This window comes from Vanacampus margaritifer, chromosome 6, assembly GCF_051991255.1.
Source record: "Vanacampus margaritifer isolate UIUO_Vmar chromosome 6, RoL_Vmar_1.0, whole genome shotgun sequence".
NCBI classification, from domain to species: domain Eukaryota; kingdom Metazoa; phylum Chordata; class Actinopteri; order Syngnathiformes; family Syngnathidae; genus Vanacampus; species Vanacampus margaritifer.
This window is the reverse complement of record NC_135437.1, coordinates 29,599,665-29,621,375: the sequence shown is the minus strand read 5'-3', so window position 1 is coordinate 29,621,375 and position 21,711 is coordinate 29,599,665. Positions and strand designations below refer to the sequence as shown.

The 21,711-nt window shown below is 43.2% G+C and overlaps 2 protein-coding genes across 3 annotated transcripts; one reads left to right on the top strand and one right to left on the bottom strand.

The window, feature by feature from the left end:
• Window positions 1–1,743: 1,743 nt before the first annotated feature.
• On the bottom strand, window positions 1,744–21,553 carry LOC144053661 (GRAM domain-containing protein 4-like). 2 transcript variants are annotated; one of them, XM_077568341.1, is made up of 18 exons: window positions 21,326–21,553; window positions 20,506–20,671; window positions 19,939–20,041; window positions 19,743–19,866; window positions 19,063–19,251; window positions 18,959–18,984; window positions 18,420–18,511; window positions 17,666–17,757; window positions 17,521–17,569; window positions 17,360–17,431; window positions 17,239–17,282; window positions 17,061–17,170; window positions 16,512–16,666; window positions 16,001–16,109; window positions 15,828–15,921; window positions 15,567–15,651; window positions 15,415–15,483; window positions 1,744–2,304 (listed from the first exon to the last, which is right to left on the bottom strand). In XM_077568341.1, exons 2-18 carry the CDS (start codon window positions 20,608–20,610, stop codon window positions 2,266–2,268), a joined length of 1,557 nt encoding a protein of 518 aa, XP_077424467.1. In that variant the 5' UTR covers window positions 20,611–20,671; window positions 21,326–21,553; the 3' UTR covers window positions 1,744–2,265. The 2 variants fall into 2 exon arrangements, with proteins under 2 accessions (XP_077424467.1, XP_077424466.1); XM_077568340.1 differs by lacking the exon at window positions 1,744–2,304 and adding an exon at window positions 13,962–14,549 and having other exon boundaries at window positions 21,326–21,552.
• LOC144053115 (cadherin-related family member 5-like) lies at window positions 3,631–12,815 on the top strand. Its single transcript, XM_077567189.1, has 16 exons — window positions 3,631–3,706; window positions 4,416–4,585; window positions 4,664–4,717; window positions 4,820–4,909; window positions 4,986–5,078; window positions 5,162–5,263; window positions 5,882–6,067; window positions 6,506–6,596; window positions 6,688–6,785; window positions 7,073–7,276; window positions 7,486–7,596; window positions 7,675–7,741; window positions 8,982–9,074; window positions 9,797–10,141; window positions 11,184–11,359; window positions 12,240–12,815. The coding sequence occupies exons 1-16, from the start codon at window positions 3,631–3,633 to the stop codon at window positions 12,726–12,728; spliced, it is 2,445 nt and encodes an 814-aa protein (XP_077423315.1). The 3' UTR covers window positions 12,729–12,815.
• Window positions 21,554–21,711: the final 158 nt, after the last annotated feature.

The window sequence follows — 21,711 nt, the reverse complement described above, 5'->3', positions numbered from 1 at the left end:
GTCCCTTTTTCCTTTTCCTTTGTCCGGGTGAGGAGACTGACACCAAATTCCTGGCTGCAAACGGCACATTAAAAGTCAAATCAAATGCAATATTAATACAGCCATGAATGATGTGGGTAATTGAACTTTCATCTCAAATAGGTGGGCTGAATTAAAGCCCCCATGATCCAATATCAAGCACATGATCAAGGGCTCTGGAACATTAGAGCTATCAACAAAGGTGACAAATCCAGTTCCAGAAAGTAAAAACCCTGCCACAGTTTGGCTTTAGCCCCTGATGCTAGCTAGCTCCCTAAAAGTTTTTTTTTGTTGTTTTTTCCACTCACTCACACTGTGTAGAAAACAGGTGAGCCACGATCAGGTCGTTCCCTACTTCTTGAGCACAGGTGATGTCATCTTCTGTTGACAGCAAGTGGGAAAATTAATTTTTAAAAGTATTACATTTATATTAAAATTAAAATTGAAAATGTTTACTGCTGAGAATGGATCAATGAAGCAAGTATCCCGTTAAGCAGCATCTTCTGACTCCTAATGAGTGTTAGGCCAGAGGACATACAGGTAGTATATGCTATGATTGGTGTCCTGTCTGACTTGTGAGGGTTTGTTTGCACCTGTACTCGTCATCCTGTTCCCTTGTGTCATCAATCATCTCCCCCAGCCACTTGTGTCTTGTCCAGGTGTCTCTCGTTGTTTTTGTGGCTTGTATTTAGTTCCCTGGTTTTGTTCAGTCTTGGTTGGATCAATGTCGCTGTCACCACTGGTGTTTTGTTGTTACTTTGATTTTTGGTCTTTTCAGATCTTTGTTGGTTTTGTTTACCCAGTACCCCTGGTAGTGTTTTTGTTAAATAAATTGTGTTTAGTAGTAAATGCTTCCCTGCCGCCTGAGCCTTCGTGGATAGTAAATCCGTCTGTCTTATACTGCCCCCAGGTGGCCAAGGCGGGCACAGCAGAAGAGCTGAAAAAAGAGTCTTCAATTGATGCAATGTGTGACACAGTCACAACTGACAACAACTGTTTGATTCGATCTAATTATGTTTTGAATGTATCTTCAGATATAATAAAATATTGTGGAGTAACTTTGGGCATTCAAGTTTATTGGACTCGGTGTGTCATATGTACATATGCGATGTGTTCACAAAAGTGGTTGTTTACATATTGTAACGTTCATACGGAAACATATGAAACTAGAATGTGTCGTCCGATGACGTCACTTGTCAGCGACACGTCAGTGGTTTTTTTTTTGTGTGTGAACATCTTTATTTACAAATAGTAAAGGCAATTTAAAACAAACATTTTACAGGCAAACCCTTCAATAAACGAGGCCAGTCTTATTGCATGTTTGTGGTTAATTAGTATACAAAAAATAAGATTTCAAGGCGTTTTTTTTTTTTTATCCTTTACATTTGTCACAACACGCGTTTGTTGAGTTGATTATTATTATTAAATGTTTTATCATTTTAATTTGATACATAAGTCCTCTTAGAGGGTTACTTGAGTCATTTAGACATTTTCAGCAGTAAGAGGTAGACAAAATATTAACTTCTTTCTTCTAAAAATGGCCAAATGACTCAAGTATCCCTTTAAACAGATTAGCATTTAAAGTGACATTATAAATACATTTCAAACACTCTTTGTAAGACATGTTTTTCTTGTGATGAATATCAGTGAAAAGATACAACCATCTTTTTTGCCATGCCTTTATTTCCGACTACGTGGTGATTGCAAAATTGTTGTTTTTAAACTTAAATTGGTTCAACAATTCTCTTTTTATAGTGTATTATCAATGACATACATGATATTGTATTATCATTTGGCATTTACCTAATCAACATCACAGTGACATGACAACATGACTGGCATTATATGACATGAAACAAGAGACTTGGTTGAACTTCAAAATTGTTCTCAAGAGGGAAACAAAAAACGGTTCGCTTTGGTGTGACTGACTTCCAAAGTGGAATATTTGGAGGGCAGAATGAACTCGTTGTGAACCCACACCAGAGAATTAAGGTCACTTTGCCCTGCTGTGTAACTGTACAAAAACTTGTCAGAATGTCTCCTCGTAGTTTCGATTGTCTCCATTTTCAAGAAAGGGTCCTCAACGTCAACCTCTGACAATATCAAAACAATTGCCACAGTATTTTGTATGGATCACAACTGTATGTCTGTGCATTGCCGGCACTGTTGATTTGAAATCATGAATGAAGGGATGGGAATGGATATTTTTCGATCTACACAATAGGCACAGCCGACACGACATCATATTCAAGTGAAGCCTGTGTTGTTGTAATGCACAATTCCAGCCTAGGGGGAGACAAAAGCTACATCAGACTTATACCTGAAAAAGTTATAAAAAAAATAAAGTAAAATAAATACATAAATAAAAAGCTACATCAGACAGTGAAGCCCTGGCAGAAATCATGTGAAATCAAGTTTTTTTCATCCTGGATTGCGGTTACGTTACAGACCACCCATGCAAGAAGTGAGATCTGTGATACAGAAATAACTTCTTTTAAACTCCCTAACCCTTTTATAGCATTTATTTTGTAAAAAGTCTTTGAAAACACTTTGAAACTAATACAAACACATTTAAACACATTGTGCAAAAGCAATGGATAAGAAAAAAAAAAATACTGTCCAGTTTTACAGTAAAACGATCCCTATTTGTGTAACAATAAATAAATCCTAACAAATTTATCAAGACAATTTTCATCAGTTATCCTGCTCAAAAGACAGAAAATCGAACTACGGCTGCCACTTTCGGCAACAAAAAGTTGGACTGAAGAGGATTTGGCATTCAATAATCTGCAGCAAAAACTGGGCAAAGCTGAAATACTTCCTGTTTTTCATTCTTTTTTCAAATTTAAAGTCTGAAACAAAATAATGCGCTTCCATCCAGTGGTCAACAGAAAAATTACACCCAAAATAGGTAAGCGTTAAAAAACAAACAAAACAAACATAAGTGTACAAGAGAAATACATGAAATAGCGAAACTCCAAAATGGCAGCTCATTATGGGGCGGGGTTTTACTGTATTTAGATTCCAATATAGGACTTTTATCATGACAAATTTACATTTGTTATTTACTTGTCAATGGGACTTTTTATTGTACAAAAAAAATTTGACTGGTAAAAAAAAATAAAAGAGAGACACTTTGTCAAGGAATATAACATTTATCTTGATCAAATATGACTAAGATTACATATTTTTATTAAAACAAAAAATAATTCCCAAATTTACTATAGCAAAACAAAAATTTTCACACTAAAAAAGACTAATCTTAGTATGTGTTTTTGTCTCATCAAAGTTCATTTTTATATTCTGAATGATCAGAATACCGCCCCGACATAAATCAACCAATCAATCAATCAATCAATCAATCAATCAATAAATCAATCAATCAATCACCAGATATATTTACTGCGGAAGAATTGCGCACACGGCCAGCACAATACGGCCATCACTTTGATTTTGTCACAAGCAAGCGAATCTAAAAGGAAACATGCGGACGTTATAAAATCTGGCCTGACTGTGCAAACAAAAACATTTTATGGCGGGGAAAAGTCCACCCGGCTCATAAAGTCAAGCCGCTAATCTCACGGACGCCAAAAGACGAGCGCAGCAGCAGACATGGATGCCAGCAGGAATTTTCTCGTCTTTTTCGTGCTTTTGTTGGCCTTCCTGACCAGCGCAAAGACGCAGGAGAGTGAGTAATCGTAATCGGCATATCACTTGCTAGCGACGACGACTCCATCAATCAGATTGAAGATTTGGACAATTCTTGTTGTCGTCGTCACATTTGACAAAACAGGATTTGTTTAAAAAATAAAAAAAAATCACAATCAGAAAAGTTATTTGTTGTTGTCGTTTAGGCAAATGTTGGGGAAAAAAATTTCAAGGAAAAATTTATTTTGAATAATTATGTTTTTTGGTTTGTTTCACATTCTTAATTGGTGTTTTCCAGCCAAATTTTTTGTTTGTTGAATTTGATTTTTGATCAGTTTTTGGGATTTTTTTTTTCCTGTAGTCCGATTTTTTTTCCCTGTTTTGTGTATCAGCCCCCCCCCCCACCCCCCGCCCCCCCCCTCCACACACACACGTTATTTGAGCGTTCAAAACTACATACACATTCATCCACTATTTAAAGCTAAAAAATATCTAACATTATCTATAAAAAATATTTAAAACCAAAACATTTTTTCATGAGTAACTGTTTTTACTTGTTCAAATGACTAAAATCTTGTTTTTCAGTTTTAATATTTTTTTTTCAATTATTCAAAAAACAATACTCAGAGGTAAAAAAAAAAAGGGAAAAAAATCAGAAAAACAAACTAAAATATACCTTTATGTTCCAATAAATTGCAACTTGTAATGACGTCAAGTGTTTGCGTGCTGCTAAACGGGGCCACCATCAGTTTGCAGCGCTCGCGAGACGGTCAACGTGAAAGAGAACAACGCGGTGGGCGACCTGGTGGAGACCATCACGGTGGCAAACGGGGTGATGCCCACTCTGGAGAATTCCGCCGACGTCCCCTTCATTCTGGACGGGAACCGACTGCTGGCCAACGGGGTTTTGGACTATGAGGTGGGCCCAGCCCAGCCCCGAGAAACAATCGGGCAGACCGGTCGGTGTCAACTCAAGTTTTTTTGCGTTTGTTTGCAGACGAGCACAAGTCATGTGGTCCAGGTCAAGTGCCGAGCGGACTCGGGCCTCCAGGTAAGCGTTCCGCCTCATGGTTCAATATTGTACACGTTGCTTAACGTAACAAATATTCAATATTTAGTTGCAAAGTCAAACAATCCCTGTTTGATTTTGCAGTTCACGCTCATCATCGTCGTACTTGTGCAAAACGTGAACGACAACCCGCCGGTCTTTGACATGAACACGTACCAGATCAATGTGGAGGAGGCAAGTGCCCCGGAAAAGTCTTTCTGTTCCGTTTGCAAACGGACGCTAACTGGTCGCTCTTTATTCGGCATCGCAGCTGTTACGCGTGGGCACGCCCCTCGACAACAGCTTTCCCGCCACCGACGTGGACGAGGACACGACGCTTTACTACACGATGACGTCAGCATCGGTACGTTCTTCTTTTAGCCTCGAGCCGATCAGCTTGGCTCTTAAAATGAACCTTTTTTGGTTTTGTTTTTTGTATTTCTTCAGAATTACTTCAGGCTGGCGTCACCCCAAAACCCGCAACTGGTCGTCCTGAACATTCTGGATTACGACAAAGTCCAAAGTGCCCAGATGGTCTTGTACGCTCAGGTGAGGACCTGTTCCCGTTTTGATCATGCTGAATGTTGTTCTCTCAGGAAAGTCGGCTGGCAAACATTTCTATGAGTTCTCGCTTCCATTTTTCCAGGTAACGCGATTCCGTTCAAAACGATTTACAGACAATTGGTTGAAGAATCATGTAAGACGATGAGCTCACCACCACGCTCAAGCTAATATTCAGGGAGCACTAGCAGCCTGAGCGACAACAGGGACAATACTGACGGCGGGGACAGTAGTGGGCGCAATCGTGAGCAGTCCGCTTGTTCTTTGGGCTCTCGAAGGTTGCGGGCGTGTTCACCGAACCGAATACCAGCCACGACCTGAAACACGGATGCTACTTCGCGTAGCATCTTTCTTATGCTTGCACATGTGCACACTCACGACAGACAACAAAGTGCTCAAAAGAGATTTCCCAAATGAAAAAAAGTGTTCATGGATGTCGGCTTAGCTAAAGTAACTAACTGCATGTTGCAATTGTGCCAGATAACCCCGGGTGCGAACGTTGGTGCTCTAGTTTCTTTTTAGTACGACTGTCGCGATGGAAGGCTGACTCACCTCAACACCTAAAATCCTCATCCAGATTGTCGTCACTTGTGTTGTTTCTACAAGGACACGCCGTTGACCGGTTCTGGCGGCGAAGTCTCGTTCACCGCCACTGCCACCATTCAAGTCACCGTTCAGGATGTGGACAACAGACCGCCCTGGTTCCAACCCAACATCAAACATGAGGTGGACGGCGCCGTCATCTGCCAGAACGCCGGCTACAGAGGCCGGGTGGATCTCAACGAAATGCAGGCGAGTAAAAAGCCTTCCTTTTCTCCTGCCAAGCTAAAAGTCAGATCCTTCGATTTAATACCAAGGATGGCAGGAAGTCACACTTTGTTGATATCTTTGCATCCCCAAAAACACACATTTTCAGGAAATCAACAAAACGCCATCTTGATAAGAGTTCGCAAACATCAGGACAACACTTCCCTATAATCAGAACAAAACGTAACAAGTGTGGTTATGTCATCTCCCCAAATTGGATTTTAAAGAGTTAAGAGCGACACAATAAAAAAACAAACTGATGAGCTGACCAAGCAGGGTAAAAAGCGGGAAACGGACTTCTACCTCTGGTTTGTACAATCGAAGACTTGAGACTTATTCTTACCACTGGTTTATATCATTGAAGGCCAGAACTGAACCGCATGACCTCATCTGATTTGGTTTTGTATCCTGTCCTCACCCCAGGTGGAGCCCTTAAAACTGGAGCCGGGTCCGCTTTACGCCGTCGACGGCGACGTTGGGATCAACGAGGCCATCATTTACTCCTTCCTGAGCGGTAAGACGCGAAGCGGACACTCAAAATCTCCTTTTCAAACTGCCGGGGTAACACCCGACCCCCCCCCCCACCACCCCGTTGTCTGCACCAGGAAACGAGGACGGCCTGTTCGCCATCAACCCAAACACCGGCAACGTCAGCATGCTGAGGGCGGCTGACGTGTTGGGAACCATCAGCCTGACAGTTCTGGTGAAGACCACACAAGACCAAAACCAGAGTTGGCACTGGACTCATTTTAATCACGTTTCACCTTAGTAGAACACACAAACTTACTAAAAGACCATTCTTAGACATTTTTTTTTTTTTAAATGTTCAAGCTAACCAACCCTATCATCTCTTGAAATGAAAGTCTGCTCGCTTCTTGCAAACGTTTGATGCGAAACTCCAGTCGGTGAACTGAAATTAGGATAGAAAACCATGAAAACTTGTTCGGTGAGTCAGGGTGCGATTAGGAAACCTTTGTTCTTCTCTGGCAGGCCGCCCAGACACCAAGCAGTTCTCAGTATACTACCACAAGCCTCACGATCAACATTCAGGTGAAGAGCCTCCATAAGCCACAATTCCAGAAGCCTCAGTACCAGGGCGTGGTCTCCTCAGTGGGCGCCATGGCGACAGACCCGACCAACAAGGACGAGCCGCTGCGGATCGTCGCCTTGGACGAGGATTATGCCAGTGTGGAGGTCAAATAATGTTGATTCTTCGTCCATGCTTCCATAAGTTCAAATCTAAATCTATTGGACTTCTGCCGAGGATGATCCAAAGATCTGATTTCCACTTAGTGGCGATGTTACTGTCCTCAAGTAGATGGCTCCGTTATAGCCGGCTCTTTAAAAAACACACACAAGTGAAGCGTTGACGTGACCTTCCTATTCCTGCCCCCCCCCCGCAGGGTGTAAACCCTCACATCGCCTATCGCATCATTGGAAGCGAGGACTTCACCATCATTAACGGCTACTTGTTCATGACCAAGGACCTCCCGGAGGCCACGTTATCTCTACAGGTGAGGTTCCCCAACCGAAGCAAAGTCGCGCAAGGAATGCGCCGGTCCTTTGATTGAACTTCTGACCTCACCCTGCAGGTGGAGGCGGTGGACACGTCCAATGATGACAACGTAATGGCGGAACTCTCGGTGGAGGTGAAATCAGGTAGGAAGAAAAGCTCACACGGGGCACCAATAAATGTCAGTGGTGGGAGGGCTCGTGTCACATGACTCCGCTCGACCCAAGACCTGAAGCTCAGGCCAAAGTCGTCACATTTTAAGGTTAGAGACCTACATAGCTTCAACTCAAGAAAGACTACTTAGCGTTGATGTTCTTGAGACTCGACTTTGTTGAAAAAGTGTCTTTTCAATATGGTGGTGCCGTTTGCTTTGTTTTTGAACGAAAGCAAACAAAAGCTGGCAAGATCCCATTCGGGTATTTGGCAGAGTGCGGAGTGCACCTCTTGAAGCAAGAATCATCGAGTGAGCGCCAAAGATGATTACGATTGGATTCATGCATATTGTTTTTGGTCCAAATCGGGAGAAAGACAACGGTAACATTCAAGGGTTGTGACTCGGTGACAATCAGAATTTCATCCGTGAATGTAAAAAAAAAAACACAAAGAAAAGCAAACCACAAAGAAAACTGTCATGTAAGCTATGTTAACGCCAAGGCTCGGTTCTTTGGAGATGGTCAAACATTAACTCGAGTTTCATTCGATTATGAGCATAATTGCAGCGGCGTCAAATCCGGGTCCAGAAAGCAAAAACCCTGCCACACCTTGAGTCTCTGGATTTGACACCCCTGCTTAAGTGAGAAGACAATAACGGACAATATTGGAAATTATCATACAAAGACTGGTTTTGGAAAGCAGCTCATTTGACTCATTTGTTTATATTTTCACTCCTCCCACTTGAATGTTGGTGTTTTATCTTGACTCTCATTTTTTCCATTTAATCTTGTTTTGAATCTTCTTTCTTTTTTGTCTCTGCAAAGCACTACAGATTTGCCTCGAACATGATTGGTACTCTACAAAAAAAACGAACAATTGCCATACCTTGACTTGCAATCTAATCAGACAACGGGTGTCACCATCCATCAATTGCCTAGTGCTTATCCTGTTCAGGGTGGCAGGTGAGCTTGAATCTGTCCCAGTGGACCGTGGGCAGCTGGGGAAGTAACAAACAATCTGAGCAAAGAGGAGTACTCGGAGAAATCCCCGCAAATCAGAAACTGAGGGGTAGACAGACGAGACTCTGGGGTGTCATCACCGATCCGAATCCTTCCAGTTTTTTGTATTGCTTACAGTCAGGACCAGCTCTGAGCCCCTTGTTTGCCATTGTGACGGACAGATAAACAGACGAGGTCCCACCGGAATCTCTGTCGACTACAATCTACGATGCAGGCGTCTTTGTGAACTACGGTGAGAGTAGGGAGCAGGTGGAAGAGGACCGAGAGAAGTGGAGGGATGCACTGGAGAGACGAGGACTGACCATCAGTTGAGTACGGGTGTGAACAAAAAGGGAGGATGGTGCGATGGTGAGTTGACATGGAATAGAGGTGGAGAAGGTGCAGAAGTTTCCAGTACCCTGGGATCGACTGTTTGGCATAATGGCAGGTGTGGGGAAGGTGAAGAAGCGAGTACAGGCAGGATGGAGTGAAAGGGCCCTGAACTATAGTGAGACCAGCCATACGGTATATTATGGTTTGGAGGCAGGATCGATAACCAAAAGACAGGAGACAGAGGTGGCAGAATTGAAGATTGCTGAGATTCTCCTTGGGAGCGGTGAGGATGGAACTGGTAAGGACTACGATCAACAGAAGGACAGCACAAACTGGAAACAAACTTTTTAAAGGACAACGTTGGTAGAAAACAAAAGACCAACCCAGTACAGGATAAATCTCATTGTAGGAAAAAAAAAAATACTTTAATTTAGATCGTCTTTGGCCGGGACAATGATGGACAGGACAAAGGCAGTAGATGAAACTCGGACAAAGTTAGTAAAGGGCAAAACTAGTACAGATAAAGTTTTAGTTAGACTCAGGACGAGTTTAAAGGTTATTCTCCTGTTTGATCATCAGTCAGCATCCGGGTTTCCAGAGAAGATCTTGTCAAAAAGAAGACCCAACTTCAAATTCTTTACCAACCGAGAGTGTTAAAATGGGGACTCTGGAGGAATGGTGACACCCCTCTAAGCTTCACATGTGCTCTCCTCTCAGGTCTCACCACCACCCCTTTGCCATTGAGCACTACGGACAGCATGACCAGTCCACCGATCACCGATGGCGGAACCACACATCTGGCGGAGTCCACCACCAACACTGATACCTCCACCGAAGATAGAACCACTGAAGGACCAGAGTCCACCACCAACCCTGGTACTCCCACCGGGGGAACAACCACTGAACCTATGAAGTCCACCATCAACCCCGGTACTCCCACCGACGGCAGCGTTTCACCTGCCGTGACTCCCACGAGCGAAAGTAGCGCTACCGCGGCCACAGAATCGCCGGTGACGCCACTGATCACCGAAGGTTCTACCAGCCATGCGGACCTTCACACAGGTGGTCATGGATTTTGTCTTGCTAGTTGGCGTCTGGTTAGCCAGGGAGGTTTGCCTCCCAGGTCAATAGCAGTTCATTCACCTGACTTCCGTAGCAGGCAGCAGGGGTTGAGTTCCCTTAGCCACGGTGTGAATGCGAGTGTGATTGTTTGTCTCTATGTGCCTCGTAATTGACTGAGGACCCGTCCAGGGTGTGGTCTGCCTTTCACCCGAGGCCAGCTACCTGCGTCCATGAACAGGATATTTACGTATTTTCTAAAAAGTATAGAAAATGGATGGACGAATGGGTTTGTGTCAGACGGCACCACGTCTGCCTCATAGTTTTGTGGTTCGGGGGTTTGAATCTGGGCGGCGTTTGCATGCTCTCTGCGTGCTTTGTGAGCTTTCTCCGTGTTCTACGCTTTCCGCCCACACTCCAAAAACATGACTAGGTGGTCTGAAAAAGGTGAATGAAGACAACTGAACGTTTTATCTTGAGTCTGAAATATTCTAAATTTGAGGCGTAGCGTTGATGTCTATTTATGTCTCTGGTGGGCGTGTCCAATGGGCGGTGGTGATATCACCAGGTTTGGCTAGTAAATGACCATTTTACATCTCAATCGGTCGCTCACCTGGCCGCTGGAAAACACCAGAGACATAAATGGTGGACTCCACACCTAAAATTTCCACCAGAAGAAGGCTTTTGAATTAAGCGTGAAACATAGCGAACAACAAGCAAGAGTCCAGTTGGCTCCATTCAACCTTTTTACCACAACTTGGATAACTGAAAACATACACTGCCACGGATAGAGTGGATATGTGAAAAATAAAGCACACAAAATGGTGACCAGGTGGTAAATCTGGAGGCTTGAGGCTTTCTTGCTAGCACGCTCACTAGAAGACGTTGATCAACAGCTAACGGTAATGTTCCATGCTACGAGGTCTCGAGTAGGGATGGGCAACTGGTTGGAGGTTCAAGTTCAACTTAAGTGCGTAGATTTATCACACTGACCAAAGCCACGTGTACAAGGTCTCAATCAACCGCTGGCGTTTCTTTCTTTCAGAGAAAGTGCCTGTCCTTTCGGGCGGCTTTGGGCCGGGTGACATGGCCGCACTGGGGGCGACTCTGGGCGTCCTCCTCTTCGTCTGCGTGGTGATCATCGGCGTGCTCGTCTGTCGCCTCCAGAAAGGAAAAGCCGACCAGAGGAAGATCCACGAAGCCAGCGTCTTCCGAAGCTCCGTGAGTGTAAACCTCCCTCGGGGTGCATCGATTTTGGTTTGGTTTTGTACGGTTAGCACTTGAAAGGGTCCTACCTTCCGGTTTTTAGTATGATTGTGTTGAGGCATGAGATGCAAAAGTACAGAACACACACAAGCATCTTTTACATGTTAACCCCTTTCATCCTGGCCATCCAAAATGAAGAATTAGGCAAAAGGCTCATAATTGCAGTCCTAGCTTTCCGTTTTTCCTTTTCCCAGAATCACTCGTCTCCGATATGTCAAAAATGACTTCTTCGTGAAAATATCTTTCACAAGAAACCAGTGGGACTGAGTGCGTGTTTGGAATCTTGGGCGTTTCACTTCGCAACCTGGTCAAGGCTGCCTCAGTAACGACCTCAAAAACCAGGAAACCTCTTCATTCCATGTCAGTCCCTTTCACACAGAATCCAACAAAGTGGGACATTGCTGGTCTGTGCGTGCTTTTGGAATCTTGGGTTTCCATCGAAACATCCTGGGTCTGGCTTTTTGCTATTCCCGTTCTCAAAGCCGCCGTCCCGTCTTTGAAACTTATTAGCCATGACCTCTGAAGACGGGTCATTTCCACTTGGACTTCAAACGTCCCACATTTCATGTTTCACGCAAAGCATGAAGAAGCAGGATATTATAATGTCTGCGTGATTTTGAAATTCTACTTTCCGAATTGCGGTTTTTCAACTTCACTGCCCAGTCCCGCCTTTTAGTTCTTTCGTTTGCCTCTGATACTTTGTGGTTCGACTACAAACCCGGTTAGTACCGCAAAACGGAAAAAGACAGCTTTGACGGCCAGTGGGAAAGCGGATCCCGTCATCTTGTTTGGGATTTACGGAACCGTGCCACTAAAAATGCTTTTGTCTCCACAGCTGGGCCAAGGCTTCGGTGGGGACAAGCAGGGCGTCCAGTACACCAACGAGGCTTTCCAGCACGACGACGACGACGACGGCGACGGCGGTAGCGTGGGCTCCGGGGGTCTGCATGTCACGCCGGCGGACAACTCGGCTCTCAAGTCCAGCGTGAGGGCACTGGAAACCCTCCTGGATGACGACGACGTCAGCCAGGGCAGCTCAGACAAGGAGAAGGAGGTCAAGCCCATTCTGACCAAAGAACGGCGCCTGGAGGAAGGCTACAAGGCCGTTTGGTTCAAGGAGGACATCGACCCCGACGCCAAGGAGGAGGTGGTCATCATTCCCGACAGCAGGGAAGACGACAGCGAGGACGAAGACGATGACGTCGGTCCCGCTAAAGCCTCAAAGGTGGGCTTCGCCGAGGCCGACCTGGACAGCGGACTGGGAGTGAAAATTGAGGATCCGGCGGGGGACTCGGAAGGTGACGACGTGGACATCGAACTTTGAGGAGGGTGCGGCGGGAAGCAATAAAAGCTGATGATTTATCAGCACTGAGTTGGCGCTACTGCACACACACACACAAAAAAACTGTGACGGAACCACGCCTGAAACGCAAATCATGTAATCATCAGCAAACTCATTTTAACAGCTGCCAGCTGGAACGATAAGTCCAAAAAGTCCAGCGTTATCACACACAAGATCGTGTTTGTGAGCCTGCAAAGTTTAGCGTCAAGGAAACAGGAAGTGAGGTTGCCATTTGTTCACTCATTAACTGCTGGCCAGCTACCGACAATTGATTTTTTGGGATTTTATTGTTAGATTGTGAAAGATAAAAGCACTTGTGGTAAATTTAGCTCATGTAAATAGTTCAATATGTACTAATATCAAACGACTGCCTTGTTGGTAATCAAATATACATGTTAAATAATTGTGAAAAATAAACACTTGAGGTGTGGATTTTTTTTGTCTTTACCAGAAGTTGGTCCTGTAATCTCCAAATATCAAAATAATCTTGTACCTCCCAAAACTGCCATGGTACGAGTGAGCATAACTTCAAGATAATGATTTGCTTTCAGTGCTTTGCAGGAAGAACAAAACATTTTGTGACCCCTCAACCCGCTGCCTTTTTTTCTTTTCTTTTTTACGACAGCAGCGGAAGCAAGGCTAGCTAAAAGCTAGCCTAGCTAGTTAGCTAATGATTCACAGTTATGCACAAATAGCAAACTACAGAGTTTTGTTTGTTTTTGTTTCAAACATGAGCAGATATCTGGATATATATTAAAAATAAACAGTAACGGGTATGAATTTGTTTCTGTTCTCACGATAAAGTTTACATTGAAAAAATATCGGAAAACTCCAAGGACTGCTACAAAAATAGCAAGGCTAACCAGTAGCTAATGATTCACAGTTATGTCCGAATACATCATCAAACGTGCAACATATCTGAAAATATAAACATTTTTTGTGGGTTTTTTTTTTCTTTCCCTTTGGTCACTTAGGCAACGTCGAAATAATCCTGACACTAACTCCGAAGGTCACGCTAAACCTAGTTAAAAGCTAACTAGTCACAGTTATGTACAAATACCAAATTGCAGACGTGTTGATAATTAAATCTGAGCCGATATCGGCCAGATACTAAAAATATTACATTAAAAATAAACATAAATAGACTGATTCTCTACTGACGCCGACAGGGTGCAAGAGGTTCAACACCACCAACAAAAAATAACACAAGACAGCAAGTGTTCAAAAGTTCCAATGTACTTGAAAAAAATAGAAATATACATCTCATTTCAACAAATTTTTACAAACTTTACACCGTTTGTACAACCACAAAATATCATGAAATCCTAAGAAGGCTTTTAAACAGCCGCTTGTAAACAGAATTAAGGCAAGTAGTAGTAAAAACATGACGTTAAGATAAGAATTGCAAAGGCCATTAAAAAAAAAAAAGGGGTGGGGGGGGGGAGCGCAGCGTTGATACGTTACGTGTTTGTTTCCACTTTTCACCTTCTGTTGGATCTTAAAGGAACGCGACAACCACCAGGCTGACGCTTTGATTTTAAATGTTTGGAGACATTTTGACCTGTTGAATGTCAACGGAAGAAACTGGAAGCACTTTGCATCCGTTGATTTCTACTTTTCAGTTTGCCAATCATTGATCAATTGTAGGAGTGTCACTCGGCGGTAAACGGTTTGGAAGAGGAAGCGGACGAGTTACGCCGTTTGCGGGCTGGCGGCCGTCTCCGTGACGACAACCAGGTTGCGCTGGGCTGAGATGGCGTCGAAGACTTCGTCTCGGTTGGTCATCGTTCCAAACACCAGCGGCTAATCCACATTTTAGAAAAATGATATAAAAAATAATAATTTGGAGTTTAAGGGCCACATTTGATTTTCAAAACTGATGGTCATTCAAACAGAAGGTCATAAAAATAAAAGCTTAAGATATGTACCGCATGTAATATGTGGCAAATAGTTGATTTGATCCGTTCATTCTCTGGACCACTAAAACCTTAACTAGGGTCATTGTGAAATCGTTGATACATTTATGAATATTTTCATTAATCATAATTTGCTCATTATTTAATGAAACAAGATGTTAAATAAATTTGAATTTTTTTATTTTTAAGTATTATTTTTATCATTTTACCATTTCATATTATTTTACAACCAAATTGAAACATTAAAAAAATTGCATTGTGGTGTTATTTACATAAATATTTTGTGAAAATAATGTAAAATAACCACAAATACAATAATTTAATAAAATAAGAATACATAAAATGTACATTATTACTACTACTACGACTTTATTTTGCAACAAAATTAAAATATTAAATCATTGTAATTGTATTATTCATAATGCATATTTAGATTCAAATACAAATATTTAAAACAAAGTAAATAAAATATTTACTTTATATTACATTTACAATAACCAGTGTAATGTATCTTTTTCAATGAAATAACTAATAAACTATTTAGACTATAAATAAGATAATTAAAAAAAAAAAATTCTAATTTTTAATCATTTTAATTACACTAAATCAATTTATTAAATGAATTAAAACAGTCTAAATAATCATTTTTATGGAGAGAAAAAAAGGCAACATAAATACAATAAATAAGACAAGACTGAAAAATGTAAATAAACATTTGTGGGTTTTCCCAGCAATGCATGAGCATTTCTTACTTTCTGTGTGAACGGCGTTGCTATGGAGATGCCCATCCCGAGGCCCGGTACCATCGACAACACTCTGGACTGTGAGGGCAAAGAAGACGTATTTAAAAAAAAAAAAAAATGTTTTTAATTCTTTTGTGAGGAGAAGCGACGCGAGCCGTCACCTTCTGGATGTCGGTGATGTCCAGCAGTTTGATGACTTTGTCCCTCTTGGACGAAGACGAGCGCGAACACTCGAAGCAGAGGTAGCTGGGGAAGGGGGAGGAGCAAGACGAGAACGGGCGCAAACATCATTATGGAGCTCGGACCGCATCAAGAAAATAAAAATAACAAAAAACTCTCAGGGGGCAGCGTGGGAAAAGGCAAGAAGAAATTTGAGGTGAGCGTGACGGACGGACGGACGGACGGACGGACGGACGTCTTACTTGTCAGTGATGTAGAGGACGCCGTTGCGGATGTAGTCTGCGGGGGTCTTCTTGTCGCGGTTGATGAGGCAGCAGCGCCAACCGCCCTCACACACTACGCGCACGCGCACACACACGAGAACAACAAGTGTTATTATTGGCGCCGCAACGCCACCAGAGCGCGTTTTGCTTACCTGCTAGGGGGCGCTCACTCTCGGGTAGGTTGAAGACTTGGTGGAAGGTTCCTCGCTTGGTGCTGTAGCAGCGACTTCCTCTGCCGACGTCGTCGCCACCGCCGGGAACCTGAAGTACAAAAACGGCGTGATATTGTATCTCGGGTGCAAATTCATCATTACAATTAGTGACGACTGCAATGATTGCGCAAGTGCAGGTGCGTCTTTTGGAATGTTCGATCTTTGACGCGTGATCGGATTTATGCCCTTTACTGTACCACTCATTCAATGGCAGCCATTCCAAAACTATAGTAACCCTAGTAGGGACTGACCATTAGAACTCATTTTGGAAAATACGATATTGATCATCATGAGTTTAAACCTATTTGGCAAAAATGAGTTGCGGTTTCACAATTTGACCAAAGTGGACCAATGACTGCTTTTAAAACGTCAACACGTGACTGCAGCTGATGATGACCTTTGACGTTTTGGTCATCCGAAAAACAAGGCGCGCGGTGGGCGCGGTACTGACCCGTTTGCCAGGCGAGGCGTTGGCCCGCTCCCTCATCTGGACGTCGGTGGGCAGTCCGGTCCAAACGATGTGCGCCGTGTCGTAGCGCCGACGCAGTTTGGGGCAACTCTTGAAGATGAAGTTGATGATGAAGAACTTGATGGCCGCAAAAACCCCTGAGGGAAAGGACGAGAGAAATTGATGGATTCGCCGCTAAATGTCAAGTTTGCTGTGCGGTGTTCCGCAGGGTTCTATTCTCGATCCTCTTCTAAATCCATGTATCGTGCATTTGGAATTGGTCGTGTATAAAATAGTTGGCTAACGACTTATAACGTGTCACGCTTATTACATACTTATCATACACTTGAAAAACAGTTGGGTCAAAAGTAACCCAATTAGAGATTTAAAAAAATAGACCGATCCACTTTATGGGTCAATTTGACCCGATTTTCTGGGTTGTTTTAAACAAAATGACCCATTTCTTGACTCAAAGTTCGGTCAAATTGACCCAATTAGAAGATCAGTCCATTTTTGACCCATAGTTGGGTTACAACTGTTTTTAGAGTGTACCAATGATGAATCCCAGCAGCTTGTAAGGCAGCAGGCAGGAAGCGATGAAGGACACCCACAGAGCCACGTACAGCTTCTTCGTCAACTGAGGCTCCACCCACATGAAGAGACTGCAAACACACACACAAACACAAATTTGAACGTGTCCGGTTAACCCGAGACACAACCGGAATCGTACTTCTTGATCTTCTCCAGGATGTCAGCCATCTTGCCAAAGATATTCTGTCGGGGAGGAGAACAGCGTAAAATGCGTTGAACTACGTTTGCTGACCAAAACAACAGCACCCAAGTGAGGTCACCTGAGCTCTCTGGGCCACGTGCAGAACCAGCTGGAACTTCTCCGACACCGTCAGGTCTTCCCTGGGAGGCTCCTGTCAAAAATGGAGGAGGGAGGGAGGGAACGTACTGACAAGCTGTCAATCATCCGTACTCACACACAAACAAACACTTTCTTACTTACCACAGGTTCCGAGACTTCCGGAACGATGCTCCACTGGATCCTCCAGCCTCTGAGAGCGGCGCATAAAAGAACATCGTCACCACACCGTTCATGTTTCATTGCCTTTTTGCGATTGGCTGACAGGACATGGGTGGGCGGGGCTCACCTGGCAATGAGGTAGTTTAAAGAGAGACGCAGGACAGCCAGGAAGAGGAACATGGAGATGGTCCAGCCGCGCCATGTAGCGTACATGTAAATCTGTCAACCACAGACACACACATGCTAACAGTTAGCACCTAGCCTCTAGAAACTAGTCTCTAGCCAACAGCATCGTTCATTTATCCACTTTGGTCAAGCAGTTGGCAGTTCTCTAAACAGATAGCATTTAGCATCCAACAGCTCGCATCCAGAAGCTAAAAAAAGTTCACAGCAAGTAACCTTAGGCACTACTACTAGCCTAGTACAAAACAACGAGCATTGATCATTTAGCAACAAGTGGTGCCTACTTATTCAGATAACATCCAGTTAGCATCTAGCCTCCGGAAGCTAGTCTCTAGTGACTTATTTAACCGCTAGAGTTGGACAGTTCTAGACAGTTAGCTTTTAGCATCCAACAGTTAGCATCAATAAGCTACACTAGTTCATAGCTGAGCAGCAAGTGTTTGGTACTAATTCTGACACTTAGCATCTAGTCTCAAATGTATCGGGACTAGTATGACTTATTTAACAGCTAGAGTCGGACAGTAAGTGGTTATCTAGACAGTTAGCGTTTAGCATCCAGTTAGCATGTAGCTTCACGATACTAGTTTACAGCCAATACATAATAACTAGCATTACTTATTTAGCGACTAGTGTTGGGTAGCTAGCTAGTGATTATCTAGACAGTTAGCATTTAGCATTCAGTTAGCATTTAGCCTCACAGTGAAGGCGATGGCCGTGGTGTAGACGGAATACCAGCTGGACAAGGCCGAGAGGTCCCGCATGAAGTTGGTGATGGGCTTCAGTCCTCTCTCTGAAAAAAAAAACACACGCTCAAGAAGCTGATTACTTTTTTTGAAGCAAGAAAAAGTTTGGCTTATATTGTCACTCATTATAATATTCTAGACAAAATGCTTCAAAACTGAAACTTCAACTCTGGAACTCTTGCTTTGAAAATGGCTGCCAGTGAATGTAAGATAATAATAATAATAATATCTCAGGTTTTGTTGATTTTTGTCAGCTAACGGTCACCATTTTGACTTGCGCTTCAAATGTTCATTGTCCAATATCAGAACAAAAAACTTATTGCTCTTGGGTGCGATATGATCCAAGATACTTGATGCTTTTTTTTCCAGCTGATCTTCAAAATATTATTTTCTTAAATCAGACCCTGAATGAAGATTTGCTGTCTGCAGCACTTTTGGCTTTTGCTGCTGCAACACTGAGCAGAAAGTTTGCATGAAAAGTGAAAGCGACTCACTGGCCCGCCTCATGTTTTCCGTCAGCCTGTGGAGGAGACAAACTGAGATTTAGAACAAATACGAACGCGAAGGACTTTTGAGAACGGGAATGTCCTCGGCTCACCTCCTGGCACTGAGCGGCTCGTCCGGCTCGGGCGCCGCCTCCTGCCGCTGCAAGTGGAAGTCATCGAAGTCCACGCCCAAGTAGTTCAGAAGCAAGCTTTGGAAGCGGCTGTAAGCGTCCTCCTTCCCGGGGCTGCTGATGTCATGAGGGGGCGGGACGTTTGGAGTGACGGACGACGAATCTTCAAGTCTGTCCAAGTAAACAAAACTTCAACCCCCAAAAGTAGTTGGAAGAAGCAAATCTGCCATTTTGGGGAAAGCGGCTTTTTCCACGCTTTGCCGTCCCTAGAATAATTTTTGAAAATTCAGCCCCTGAAGCTACGTTCACTTGGCATCATGAAATTTAGTAGGCATGTTTGTCACATGTAGACCCACAAAAAAATCTCTAGACACAAGAAGTCTGCCATTTGGGTTTGAAGTGGCCATTTTAGAATCATTTCTTAGGATCAATGTCCCTTAGAATTATTTTGAAAACGCAGCCCCTGAGGCTAGTTTCATATAGCAACATGAAATTTGGTAGGCGTGTCTATCATGAGTAGACCCACAAAAAAAAAAAAAAAAAAGAGTCTCTAGAAGTCAAGGCCGTAAATACACAAGAAGTTTGCCATTTGGGTTTGAAGTGGCCATTTTAGGGTCATTTCTAGAGAGAAGGATGAACACTTGCAATCGGTCGGACCTGACCTGGCATTGACGATGTCGTTGAGCTTTTGTTCCAGTTCCATGTTCCTGCAGCGTTCCTGCTCCAGCTCCTGTCGAAGCGCTTCCACATCGGTTTCTTCCTCTCGGAGTTTCCTCAGTTCCTCCTCTGGAAGGTGACGTGATCGGTCACATAACAAAGAAAAAAATCGAAACCAAAAAAAGAATCTTTTTAACTCACGTAAGAAATGTTTCTCTAACAAAGTGATCTCCAGATGTCCTTTCACCTCATTGAGATCCGTTTTGGATTCATCTTGAGATGCAGAAAGTGATCCTGAAACGATCTATAAGAACAGAGAAGAACGTGTCAAGTCAAATCATACTAAAACAAAAATTACTACAATTATTAGCATCACTGTGCTACCCCCAAAAAATAACATGAACTTACACCCTAATAAGCTTTTTTTTCTTGGATAGTTCATTTTGATCTGAAACAGAGCATTTCTTACCTACAATTTGTAGTTTTTGGATAATAAAAAGCACTTTGGGCGGAGGTAAGAAAACAAATACCTTAAAAATGAAGAAGATGTTTTGGTTTAATGTACCTCTAATATATTTTTTGCACAGTAATTTGTAAAATTGGGTTAAAAAAATATATTTGGGAAATGCATTCTTTTAGTTGATAAGAATGAAAATAAATGATTTTTATAGTCTTATTTCCACGAGGTTCCACAGGGTTTACTCTCACATCCCTTGACACAATCTGAACATTAGCGTAGCGCTGCGAGTTGTGCATTCCATTCAGCACCTCCTCGCTGTATTCCGCGTCCGACGTGTTGGGCGACTCCGACAGATCCACGAAATCCTCCCGCCTGTGGCTCCAATTCCGGATCCGGTCCAGACGCCTCCGCATGGTCGAGCCTTGTGGAACACGCCCCACCCTGCCCCGCCGCTCGCTGTCTACCTGGACACCACTGACAGGGGACAGGAGAAAATATTTTTCATTTAACCGAGCTAGGTGTTAAAGTTTTGAAGATAAATGTGAGGTTGTCTGTGAGGTGTTCCACAGGGTTCTATTCTTCATCCTCTTCTATATCCATTTATCATGCATTTTGATAACATATAGACATGTTGGGCTCTGTTTTAAAAGGTGTGAGCATCTAATGGTTTCTTGTTGGCTTAGTGAAACCAAAAGCAAATACTATCAAAAACGGGATGTGACCACAACCGTGTGTGCTTTCATAGCATTCAGGCACCTGATGTAGTGTCGTGTATAAAATAGTTGTCTGACGACTGCAATTGTATTCACCACAACAGAGCTGGAGAAACGGTCCCGGTATTTACAGCATTCCCTTACACAAAAGTGTCGGTCCCGCCTCAGATCATCTCTAGCACTGGTTTTACAAATAAGGCCTAAATCATTGGCATGCATGCTTAGTTGTGATTGACGTGTCAAATTGTTGTTGCTGTAGCTTTTCCTAATATTTTACACGAGTTGCACAGTAACAAACTTTACTATTAGCTCCCTGACAGTGTCAATCAAAACAAGAGCAAAAGTTTGCCTAATATTGTGGCCGCTGAAGGTGACAGACCGCCAATCACGTTCGAGCTCGCTCGGATTGACACACCTGAACTGAAGAATGTTGCTGAAAAGCAAACAAGTTGCCTCTGCAAACCAAACTTGCTTTCAACCTCCGCAGCGGCGCTCCGACGAGGCTTCAAGCCGACCCGGACGCTTTCGGGCCGGCACTTGGTTCGTCCGAGGCGGTCAATCAGTTGTGGAAGAAGTTGAGCGACGGAGAGCAAAACCTCCCGTTTGACTAGTTTAGTTGTCAACCATCACGTCAGTTCGTAGGCGTGGCTACATACTTCAATGTGGGGTGACGTCATCATGTCTCATTCTTAAATAGCTCACTTTTCTTTATTTTACTCTGGTAACGTATAATGATATGATGAATAATGAATTTAAAAATACTTTGGGATTATTTTCAAATAGTAAGGTTGTTTGTATTGT

Bases quoted from the DNA above. Each gene is read 5' to 3' on its own strand.
- LOC144053661 (XM_077568340.1), bottom strand. From the start codon at position 20,610: ATGCGGAGGCGTCTGGACCGGATCCGGAATTGGAGCCACAGGCGGGAG. The intron at 18,985-19,062 runs GTGAGCCGAGGA...TCTCCTCCACAG, and splicing joins GAGCCGCTCAGTGCCAGGAG to GCTGACGGAAAACATGAGGC. The intron at 17,758-18,419 runs GTGAGGCTAAAT...TGTGGTTGACAG, and splicing joins CCACGGCCATCGCCTTCACT to ATTTACATGTACGCTACATG.
- LOC144053115 (XM_077567189.1), top strand. From the start codon at position 3,631: ATGGATGCCAGCAGGAATTTTCTCGTCTTTTTCGTGCTTTTGTTGGCC. The intron at 4,586-4,663 runs GTGGGCCCAGCC...GTTTGTTTGCAG, and splicing joins ACGGGGTTTTGGACTATGAG to ACGAGCACAAGTCATGTGGT. The intron at 5,079-5,161 runs GTACGTTCTTCT...GTATTTCTTCAG, and splicing joins ACACGATGACGTCAGCATCG to AATTACTTCAGGCTGGCGTC.